The sequence below is a fragment of the Meles meles genome, chromosome X (genome assembly GCF_922984935.1).
Source record: "Meles meles chromosome X, mMelMel3.1 paternal haplotype, whole genome shotgun sequence".
In the NCBI taxonomy this organism is placed as follows: domain Eukaryota; kingdom Metazoa; phylum Chordata; class Mammalia; order Carnivora; family Mustelidae; genus Meles; species Meles meles.
In genome coordinates, this window is record NC_060087.1 from 34,256,322 (window position 1) to 34,268,568 (window position 12,247).

A 12,247-nucleotide genomic window follows, 5' to 3' on the forward strand; every position below is an offset into this window, starting at 1 on the left:
TGTCTGACCTCTAGAGTGTCTTTGAAAGGGCTCACTTGATTAGGTCAGACCCATCTAGGATTATTTCCCTTTTGCTTAAAGTTAACTGATTAGGAATTTTAATTACATTTGCAAAACACCCCAGCTTTCCCATATAATGGAACCTAAGCAATGGAATGGTATTTCATCATCTTCACTGTTCCTGCCCACACTCAAGGGGAAGGGAGGATTCAGGGCCAGCGTACCCGCTGACGGAAACCATGGGGGCCATCTTAGAATTCTACCTACCACGACTGGCATGTCTTAGTGCTATATGCGAGCTTTATTGCCACTTGGCTCTTATAGTTTACATTTCTGTGAAGTACTTTTTGCGATACTGTACTAGTGAGTGCTATAGTGGCAACAGCAAAATTGAATTCCCCTAAATGTAATATTTACACAGAAAACTATTTTGTAAGATTTCAAGATCATGTCTACTCTAGACTAACACCCTTTTGCATGAAACACAAGAATGGAGCTTCTTTTCCTGTCTTCCAGTGGGGCAATGGTCACTACGACTGAAGGATAAAATGTGTTTGCCAGGAGCCAGAATGGTGAAAGTGAAGGTGGTTTGCTCCACTGGATGAGTAGTATCAGTGAGCACAGGACAGCAATGTTTCTGTCCGAGGAGACATAACCGCTTTTCCCTTCTCCTTCCTTGCGGCAGAGCACTGTGTGATGGAGCCCACCTTGCTACAGACAGCTGAAGCGAGCAAGCCTGGCTGTGCGTGGCGATACTACGGTGGTGAGCTATGGCAGGTGAAACACTCCAGATCATAGCACAGAATCTGCCATGTTTCCATGCCATGCCGCCTCCCTAAAGAAGAGTGGGAGGCAAAGGAATTTTGACAGTTTCTCTGCAAAGATGTACTGTTTACATAGTGGCCCTGATATCTTCTTTACTCAGAGGTAAATGAAGTTTGTGTCTCGCAATATTTTAACCATAAACAGATTTTTTCGGCTCCCCTTCTGTCAACTGATGGAGAATTCCAAGTACCTCTACATTTTATTCATACTCATACATTTAAACAGTGGAAACGACCAGATATAGTTTATTAAAATATGTTCATTAAAACAATTTTGACTCGGTTTTTAAAAATTGCAAATACATTAAAAACTGTTACAGTGTCATGAGATTGTAAATATTGCCTTATGAAATTATAAAGAATTTGTTTAGTAAAAACTATGAGATATTTTAATTTAAGCTTCACATATAAAAATATATGTTCTTTTGCAACACTGAACAGTTAAGGCCACAACACTTGAAGGAGAGTTTCAGATACACATATTTTGAAATTGCTTGTCAAAAATATTAGCATAAATAAATACCAAAACTGGTCGTAACAATCAAACCAAATAAAACATATTATTAAACTTATATCTTTAAAAGTTTGTTATCAGAAACTTTCCTTCAGAAGTCATAATGTTTTTCAAGTATAAATTACAATGTGCTTGGTGACCATGGAAACAGATATATATTTATAGTACTGTACAAGATTTTGACCTTCTCTCCATATTTGGGGGTGAAGTATCCTGATGATTTTGCCCCATGTGGTTCTGGTTGGCATCTTTCTTACTGCTTTTAAAAGCTATTTGATCTCCTATTGGTTTTATCTCTGGGAGTGGCTCATTATTACTCTGCATACTTTTCTGACTCGTCAATGACATCCTTTTAAAGAGGAAAATCTAGAAAAAAACCCACACACACAAAGAATTCATTTCAGTAAGTGAATAGTCACTTAATAGTATTTTAGGGGGTATAATTTTCAACTAGTCTTAACATTATTTCATCACATCTTTATGGGGCACCATGTGTACAAAGGTACATTCTCAGTGTCCATTGGCCTCTTCTTTTACCAACGGCAATCATGACTCCTCCCTGAATTAAGACCTTTCAGGGTTTAACGTTCATCATCTGTGCCTTGGTAATACATTATCATTTTTCTTCAAAGGGCAAATTCAGTATTTCACTTTGTTGTGTTGTTAAAGAGGAAAAAGATGAAAACCAGGATGTTCTGGAGGGGGAGAGACCCTCCATCCCTACAGATCATAACTTCTGGCAAAATGTTAGCCCTGCCAAACGATGGCTTTGGGAGCCCCCAAGTGTCTGAAGGCAGGTGGATATATGGATCTGCTGCTCAAGAGAGGCCAGGGCTATAAATGGGCAGATAGCAGCCAGACAGAGGAAAGCAGATGTCATAATCCACGGAGTGCAGGCAGGCAGAAAGGAGAACAGAAGGAGAGAAACTAAGGAAGAGCCAAGGGTGAGACAAAGTCAGAAGAAGAGGAGCCAGTACTGGAGACAGAACTTTGTAGAAACGAGATCAGGAAAGAGAGGTACCTCAGAATTGAGGGAGGAAAGTGTATCAAGAAGGGAATGCCAAACAGGGCACATATAGGAGAAACTGGGGAAGATGATGATGGAAAAGAGCCCCATGAGATTTAAGCCTTCTGAGGATGTAGCCAGAGAAAATAAGATTCCTGAAGAGTGACAACATACATACAAGTTTTGACAAGATGCCCAAAACAAACAAACAAAAAACAGGTGAGGACTTGGCTCCTTTGGAAAGGACAAGTGAGGACTTGGCTCCTTGGAAACCAAGATGATGAGAATAATAGCTAGCCTTTAGTCTTAAAGAATGGAGGAACTAAAGTGAAAAGTGGTGACCTGAAAAATCAGAGTCTAGAGAAAGGGTCTGTGGGCTAAAATGGGGGACCTCCTGTTTTGTTTCTGCTGTTGTGGAGGAATCCATATCTTGAAAAATTCTGCTACTACAAAATGCCAAGAAATGCTCAGTAAGTGCAAAAAACATAATTTTATAATGTGTAAGTAAGTTCACAAAAACAAAATGAAGGGAAATAAATCCCCGTGGGCCAAAAAAGTAGGGAACAGGGAACCACAGAGGTGAGGGAGCAATGAAATGGCATTTATTGATCTCACAACTTAGACTCATTTTGTTAATGTATATTTATTTATTTTTTTAAAAGATTTTATTTATTTATTTGACAGAGAGAGATCACAAGTAGGCAGAGAGGCAGGCAGAGGGGCGGGGTGGTGGGGAGAAGCAGGCTCCCCGCTGAGCAGATGATGGGGGGGGCGGGCTCAATCCCAGGATCCTGAGATCATGACCTGAGCCGAAGGCAGAGGCTTAACCCACTGACCCACCCAGGTGCCCTGTTAATGTATATTTAATCTCACAAAATGTAGAGGCTTGGAACTGAGACCTTTCCACAAAGTGGGGACCCTCTAAGAACTATGCCCTTAATGTAAGTTCATCTACAAACACTGGGAGATGACAAAATAACATGCTCTCCTGGTCTAGACTTTGAGTGAAGGAGAACCACGTTTTCCTAGTGGGAGGTTGGGGTTCCCATTTACTTTACTGGTGTAGGTGGGAAAGCCCTAACTGAGAAATTAACTAAAAGTTGTCCTGGAATGGTAACACCCAGAGGAGCTAACAGAGGCTAATACAAATTCTCTATGGATGGATTTGTCTCAATGTAAGCCTTAAAGCAGTTCCACAAAAAGTCCCAGTTGAACATGAACTCACAATCCAAATTTCAAAACACATAAGGAAACAAGAGAGTATTAGCAAGTCAACCAGAGCAACAAACAGATTTTGATTCCTAAGGGATGTCTGACATTGAAGTAACTAAATAAACAATATAAAGTAAGTATGCTTAACTATTTAAAGAACCAGAATAAAAAAACAGGAGCACAAAAAATAGTTTTTAAATGATTGATTTGAAAAAGAATCAAAATAAAATTTCATGTGAAAAGTATAAACACAATAGGTAGGTTGAAAAGATTTGTCTCAGCTGTAAGGAAACTATGGAATCAAAGAGCTCTGAAGTATGAAAGCTCTGAAATTCCCCAAACTATTACTAAGACATGAACACCAGGAAAGTAACATTAAAAGACACGGATAAAAGAATGAAAAGTTTTGTATCAGAATTCCAAAGAGAGTAAATATTCAAATTATAATGGATAAGAATTTTCTTAAACTGATAAATGACTTGAATCCTCAGATTCAAGAGTCATAATGAATTAGAAGAAGGTTAAAGCAAGAAAATTCCCACCTAGGCATCTCATAGTGAACTGAAGTACATCAAAATAAACTAAAAAAAAAAAAAAAGCCAGGGAGAAACGACAGATTATATACAAAGTTATCAGCAATTACACTAAAGCAAATTTCTTAATAGGAACAATGGGAGCAGATATTAAGAGAAAATAACTGCCAACCAGCCATATGATCATTCATTTGCAAGAAAACAGAAACTAAAAAAGTTAACTATAAGAAGAAATCTATGACAGGAACTTCCAAAGGATTTCTTCAGGGAGAAGAAAAAGGATCCCAAGTAGGATACCTGAGATATAAAACAGAATGGTGAGTAAGAAAGTGGTATAACAAATAATAGTAACATTTGATTGGTGAGGCTAAAAAATTAAAATACTGGATAAAATAACATGTAAAATGGGAAGGAAGGAGTGATAGGAGAGAAAACTATTCTAAGATCTTGGTATTATTTGGGGAAAAGACAGGAGCATTAACTAGCTTTAGATTTAAGGTACATATATTAAAAATATTTAAAGACAAAATCTAGCTTATAGACCATTTACAAGAGACTCATCTAAAACACAAGTAAAAGAATGAAAAAAAAAGTATCAAAGTGCTAGTCAAAGGAAAGCTAGTACAGCTCTATTAATAACAGATAAACATTGGCATTTTTTTAAAGATAAGGAAGAATACAAATAGTAAATGATGACAGATTTAAATGTAACTGCATTAATGATCAGATTAAATATAAATGGGCTAAATGCTCCAATTAAAAGACAGAGATTTTCAGGTTAGATAAAAAAGCAAAACCCATCTATATGCTGTCTAAATCAAATGCATTTCAAATATAAAATCACAAATGAGCTAAAAGTAAAAGGATGAATAAAGATACAACATGATAACTCTAATCAAAAGAAAGCTAGAGTGGCTATGTAATATCAGACCAAGCAGATTTCAGAGCCAATATTATCAGGGACAAAGAAGTCCTTTCATGTTAAAGGGGTCAATTAATTAAGAGAATACAACAATCCTAATGTTATAGAACCTAATAAGAGCTTTAAAATACATGAAGCAAAAACTAATAGAAGTACAAAGAGAAATAGATAAATCCACAGTGGTATTTAGGGATTTTAATGCCCCTTCCTCAACAATAGATATTACAAGTAGACAGAAAATCAGGAAGGATAGGAAATACTTAACACTATCAACCAGCTTGAAGCAACTGACATTGATAAGACAATCCATCCAACAACAGCATGCTTCTCAACCTTCTCAAGTGCACATGGAATACTAACCAAGACAGACCTGATTCTGGGCCATAAAACAGGTCTCAATAAATTTAAAAGGACTCAAGTCATACTAAGTATGCTCTCTAATCACAATGTAATTAAATTAGAAATTAATATCAGAAACCTCAATGGAAAATAACTAAATATGTTGAAATTAAGTAACCCATGACTCAAAGAAGAAATGAAAAAATATTTTGAACCAAATGAAAATGAAAACACAATATATTCAAGTACTTCCGAGAAAATTTATAGCACGAAAAGCCTCCTTAAGAAATAAGAAAAGTCTCAAATCAGTGACCTCAACTTCCATGTTAAGAAACCAGAAAAAGAAGAGCAAATTAACCCAAAGAAAGTAGAAGCCAGGAAAATATAAAGATTAGAGTGTACATAAAATATAAAACAATACAGAAAAGTAAATGAAACCAAAAACTAGTTCTTTGGAAAGATCAATAAAATTGACAAACTTCTAACCAGTTAATCAGGAAATAAAAAAACAGAAGACATAAAAAAAACTGACAAAATCTGACAAAATCTGTGTGAGACCTGTACACTAAAAACTACAAAACACTGCAAAGAAAAATATAAGACATCCATAAATGGGGAAGTATCTTCATGAGTTAGGAGACTTAATATTGTTAAGATCTCAACTCTTCTCAAATCCATCTGTAGGTTCCAAGCAATCCCAATCAACATCCCAGCAGGCACTTTCCTCTAGTAATTGATAAACTGATTCTAAAATTTCATATGGAAATGCAAAGGGCCTAGAATAGCCAAAACAAGTTTGGAAAATAACAAAGGTGAAGGAGTAACACTTCCTGATTTCAAGACTTATTATGAAGCTACAGTAATCAAGACAGTATGTGACTGGCACAAGATAAACAGAACAGATTCCAGAAATCTGTTTTCCATGTGCCCACACATGGAAAAGTTAACTGATATCTGTGAGGACAATTCAGTAGATAAAAGATAATCTTTTTCAACACATAGTGCTAGAATGATCAGATGCCCATAAGCAGAAAAAAAAAAAACTTCAATTCATACCATCACCATATAAAAAATTGACTCAGAATAGTATTCAGCAAGAGAAAGGAATGAACTATTGATACATGCATGGATGGATTTCAAACCAATTAAGCTGAACAAAGGAAGCCAAACAAAGAGTACATAGTGTAGGATTTCATTTCTTTTTTTTAATTATTTATTTGATAGACAGAGATCACAAGTAGGCAGAGAGGCAGGCAGAGAGAGAGAGAGAGGGAGAGAAGCAGGCTCCCGGCTGAGCAGAGAGCCCGATGCGGGACTCGATCCCAGGACCCTGGATCATGACCTGAGCTGAAGGCAGCGGCTTAACCCACTGAGCCACCCAGGCGCCCCTAGGATTTCATTTCTATCAAAATCTAGAACTTACAAAACAATGTACAATGATAGAAGGAAGATCAGTGGTTTGGACAGACAGGGATCACAAAGGGGCAAAAAGAACCCTCTGCCAATAATGGCACCAGTTTTCTGATTTCATAGGTGTATGCACATGTCAAAAGTAATCCAATTATATACTTTAAGTATGTGTCATCTAGCATATGTCAATTATACCTCTATATAGCTCTTTTTAAAAAGCAGGGGAGTCATTATTGGGTGATCTGAGAGAGACTGTCTCAGGTTTTAAGCTTTGGAAAAAACAGACAATGACAGGAGACCACAGGTATAATCTACCTCCAATTTTCCTCACAATATAGAGTCTGGCTAACTGTGTACTTGAAGCGAGCATGCTCATTTGTAACTTGCAATGGGGAACAAAGCATACCATCAGAGAAAAGGTAGTAACTAGGAAAGGCAAGAATTCACAAGCATACTTTTTTGGTGGAGACACTCTCATCTCAGCGTCTTTTATTTATGGTAGTGACAGTGAACAGGAAATCTATTGACTGAACTGGCATTGGAACTACCCAGGGGATCTGCCATGTTGCAGCTAGTTTCTGAGGGAAGGCACTCGAACTTTAACCTCTGTATCTGCAGTCTCTGGCCTTGTGCCTGGCACATTAAGAGATAACCAATTAGTATATGCTAAAAAAATACATGAATAAACTACCTCTATAACATAAAGAAATTATTTTTAATAGCTGAAAAGTTTACTTCCCTTTTTTTATTAGCTACCTTAGGTGGAAATGAAGCCAATAACACATTTTTCTTAGTGGCTAACTGTGGATCCAAATAACCAGCAGTGGCTACAGTGGAGAAAAGTAGTATCTGGGAATTTCTATATAGAACATTCACCTACTAAAAGATCTCTGCCACCAGTTAAGATCATAGGTCCTAACCTGCCGATCTGAAACATCTAAAATCACCAAAACAAAATTCAGAGGTGAATTCTGTTCTGTAGCTGCCAAGAGTACAGTTCCTTCTTTTCCTTTTTTGGATTATCTTTGCAGTGTCTGTCTAAATATTCTTTAGATATGGGTTAATGCATCTTCTATTTTCCAAGCTTTAAAAAGTTTTGATTTGTTTGGCTTGGATGGTATAAAAAGGTTAGAGATACTCTAGATTAAAAAAGGTCACATGGAATTGATTAAAAGAAAATCTCACCTAAATCATCTATGTCCTTTTTAAAATATGTAGAATAACAGTATATTCTTTAAGTAGAAATACATTTGTTGTTACTTGACTTTTTAAATATGATTTTCATTACTTTCTATTTCTTTTAACCAAGGACATGTACATTTACTGAAGTATATTCTTCCATTACGTATCAATGAAAATTTGAGCAGAATCCAAGATAAAGACTACATCCTTGAGCCTGGCACCTGCAGCCCACTGTCCCCTGGTCTGACCTCCCATCTGTCCCGTCCACTTGTGCCAGTGCTCGGGAGCAGGCCACTCCGCCTCCCACATGGCACTTCTCCCCTGGCTCAGCCCCCTCACCTAGTCCTGTGTATCCAAATCTTCCCACCGGTGGGCAATGCCATGCTGAAAACTGGACAGCCTGAAAAAGTCCCAAAACTCGATCGTGTATTCTAGAACACACGTTTTCATGCGGTCTGAGATGTGTTTCGAATATTTTCTTCTGCTGCTTCACTTCACTTTTCCTCCTAGGTTCTTCTGTCTCCTGACTCCTTTACTTTTCATCTCTCTAACTCAAATCTGACTTTGTTTTCCAGAGTCTTTCCCTAAGCTCTTACAATTGGAAAAAAGTCTTCACAGGATCACTGTGTAGTAGAGTATCTGTTAAACGTTCCTTTCTACTAGACAGAGAATCTGTTCCTAACACTTCATGACACATATTATAATTCTAAGAAGGAGAGTAATTCTGAGAGTATCCTTTGAGCCAGGTCACAGCTATCTCTAAATATAAGGCAATTTTTATAAAGTAAGACTACTCCCGAAGTAATTTTTAGTAAAAGATAAACCACAACCCAGGACCTGTACCAAAATTTTAGCTTGAAACTTCTGAAGTAATTCTGAAAGGAATTTCAGAGTGGCAAGAGACAGGCTGTTTACTACTCTAAGAGCTGCTCCTGGTTTTACCCTCCTCCTCGCCTCTTTCTTACCTCCTTACGTTTTATAGTTCATTATCAACCAAAAATATTTCCTGAGCATTTACCATGTCCCGCGTACCAGGGACTGTGCTACATGCTAAGGACCCATTAGAAAGCAAAACAGAAAATAGTTTCTGGCCCACAGAGCGGAAGGCCAGTGGAGAGAGAGCGAGTCATAAAGCAAATAAATGTACACTTCACTGTGAAATTACCAATTACGATAAATACAAAGAAGGATGAGAAAAGGGTGTTATGTGAGAGAACAGTAATGGGACATAATTTATCTAAGTGCAGCTGGTCACAGAAGTCCTCTATGTAGAAATAACTACTTGAAGCCCAAACCCAGAGGCTGAATAGGAATTGATAATGCCTTTCATTGATCTTCTCATCCACATTTCCTCCTAACGCTTCCAGCTGGAAATGTGCTTTCATGATTACAGAAAGTTCTCCGGCAAGTGGAAAGAGTAACTTCCAAGAAGAAGAACCATATCTCTCAGACTATAAACTCCAAAACAGGTATTTGGCAGGAGAGGCTGACGTAGCCCGTGGTCACGTTTCCTAAGCACGAACATCCTTATTTTTTGCATTCATCCTATTTCTTGGTTTTGCCTTACTTTCTTCTAGACACTCATGATGATTACATTCATAATTTAAGCAAGAAAGTTCTTTTGTGTATCTTTTCCTGTAAGCTGAATCTCTATGAAGGGGATCATTGAAAGGAACGTGCTATTAAACTCTGGCAGGGTCACCTGACTCCATCTAAAACCCAGCAAATAAACAGCTATGTTATAACACGAAACAACACTTGAAATTCGTCACATGTTCTGGAGCCGTAAAGGCTCATATTGAGTTAAATTATGTGGATCACTATATAAAAGGTAAAAGGAGCAATTCAATACTTAACACTAAAATGAAAAATAAATTTCACTTACCTTCTTTGATTTTTTGATGTCTTTACTTGGTGTTGATTCACTGTCTTCCAGGACTTCAGAAGATCTGCTCTTTGCACGATCACGCATGTTTCCTACAATAGAATATATTTAGAATTATGTTTTCCTAAGTAATGAGAAAAAGAAAAGTCCTGATGCCCTCAGTGCAACTCTATCAAGCCTGACTTAGGGGGAGTACTAAAGAGAGTGTACCAGTACCACTGGAGCAGTAGACAAGGTCTATATGGCCTACTTCCTAGAAGGCTGAGTTAAGGCAAAAAGCCCAGAATGACCTGACCAATGTTGGAGATGTTTGCATGACCAGTACCCAAACACAACTACAAAGGTAACAGTGAGAGTTAGGAAAGACTTCCATAAAATAGAAATTATTCTTTTTGGTTAACCTAGCTATAATTAAATTCTTTGTACTCATACGGACATGTTACTTTTTGGTGTTTCAAATCAGCCCAGTTATATAACTGAATAATCATCTTTAAAATATACTCATGAAGCATATGCATTCTTATAATTTTATATTATCAACTACTTAAATCTTACTTTTAATTAGTTGCTAAGAATACTTACAATATTTTAACATTTTGCTTCAAATATTCTAAAACTTACTACTCTGTTGAAGTTAGAGGGATAAAAGTATGAAGGAACTACTCTTCCTCCTGCCCAAGTTCAGATCAGATATCCACTACTATGAATGGTTATTTTTAATGAGGACACAGCAAAAAGCACACTTTGATGTGATGGTGTGGAAACATAATGTAAGGGTTGCACAGCAAAACCCAGATGATTTGGCTGTAGAAAATGTAGGTCTCAAGGGTAATCACCATCCCCCTCAGTTCTGTAGCACCTGTTCTCTGACACCAACAGGAAGGCCTGGGAAAGGACCTGCCTTAAATATCCATGATAAGATGAAAGACCCAAGTCTGAGCCCTCGGGGAAATAATGGGCTGGCCAGCCGTGGCTTCAGACCAGACTGATCTTTAGCAACGGGGTCTGGTAGTGCCCACCAGAGATATAAATTAAGCTGTGGGACAAAAGCCCAACTTAATACTACTGGTTGAAAAGTTAAAAAAAAAAAAAAAAGGTAGTGAAAAGGCTGTCCTGAACCACTTAACACTGATATGTGAGTAGCCATGAGTGACAATTAATGAGAACAAGTACACCTGGGTCACATATTTCATTGCTTGCTTTGAGGCTCATGTGACAGTAAAAAGCAAGAAATAAAATACACATATGTAAGCTCTAATGCCTCAATCATTGCATACATGTGCACATGTATGTATATGTATGCATGCACGCATGTGTGTATGTTAAGGTAGCTGGCTTTTTGAAGTCAAATGTGTTCACACCTTTTGGATTTTCATTGTATTCACAAATAGCCCGTTCTTCGTGGTTGGTTTTCTTGTCCTATAAATGATAAAGAAGCAATATAATAAAAAACATAATGGGAGACAAACCATAAATGACTCTTAATCTCACAAAACAAACTGGGGGTTGCTGGGGGGAGGGGGGGTTGGGAGAGGGGGAGGGGGTTATGGACAATGGGGAGGGTATGTGCTATCGTGAGTGCTGTGAAGTGTGTAAACCTGGTGATTCACAGACCTGTACCCCTGGGGATAAAAATACATTATATGTTTATAAAAAAAAAAAATTGGAGGGGGAGGCGAACCATGAGAGACTATGGACTCTGAAAAACAACCTGAGGGTTTTGAAGGGTCAGGGGTGGGAGGTTGGGGGAACAGGTGGTGGGTAATAGGGAAGGCACGTTTTGCATGGAGCACTGGGTGTTGTGCAAAAACAATGAATACTGTTACGCTGAAAAAATAAATAAACTTAAAAAAAAACATAATTGTGATGGGCTGGAAAACATCCCCTAGGTGTTAGGCAAGGGCTCTCAAGTCAGCATCTAGCTAACAACATAAACATGTGACAACTGCCTCACTTTGCTGGACTTTTGCCTCAGATGCTGGACTTTTGCCTCAGATGCTAACGTCCCTTCTAGTTTCAAGTTTTTTTGATTCCAAAAAGTTGTATGATTCAAGAACTCTACTCAAAGAAGATTCAGGAACATTCGCTGATATATGAATTGGCTCAACAGTTTATACTGTCGAACTGGAGATTCAGTTATTCTACGTTAAAGAATTTCAGGGACCACCCAAACTGGAACTCATAAATATTCCTTATAAATCTTTCCCTCCCTCCGAAAGAAAACAGTAACTGCTAGAAGCTTTTTTTTTTCCCCCTCAGTATGAGGAAGGAGGCTTGAGAAAGGAATTAAGGAAGAAAATGACCTCGACAGCACAGACCCATTTTGTAAATGAAAAATACATGCACTTGAAACAACACAGGTTTACAAGTACACATTAACTAAAAGGACGAGCGTGTTTCAGCAGTTGTCTGTGTTATGG

The 12,247-nt window shown here is 37.7% G+C and overlaps 1 protein-coding gene across 2 annotated transcripts in view; it reads right to left on the minus strand.

Annotated features, from left to right (window-relative positions):
• Positions 1-1,066: 1,066 nt before the first annotated feature.
• The window catches only part of RPGR (retinitis pigmentosa GTPase regulator), a 53,538-nt gene continuing 42,357 nt past the window's right edge, over positions 1,067-12,247 (minus strand). For both annotated transcript variants that reach the window (XM_045995615.1, XM_045995616.1), the window contains 3 exons: positions 11,189-11,246; positions 9,828-9,919; positions 1,067-1,704 (listed from right to left, as the gene is read on the minus strand). In XM_045995615.1, the coding sequence (XP_045851571.1) occupies positions 1,498-1,704; positions 9,828-9,919; positions 11,189-11,246 (357 nt within the window). In that variant the 3' untranslated portion in view covers positions 1,067-1,497. The remainder of the gene's footprint in view (positions 1,705-9,827; positions 9,920-11,188; positions 11,247-12,247) is intronic.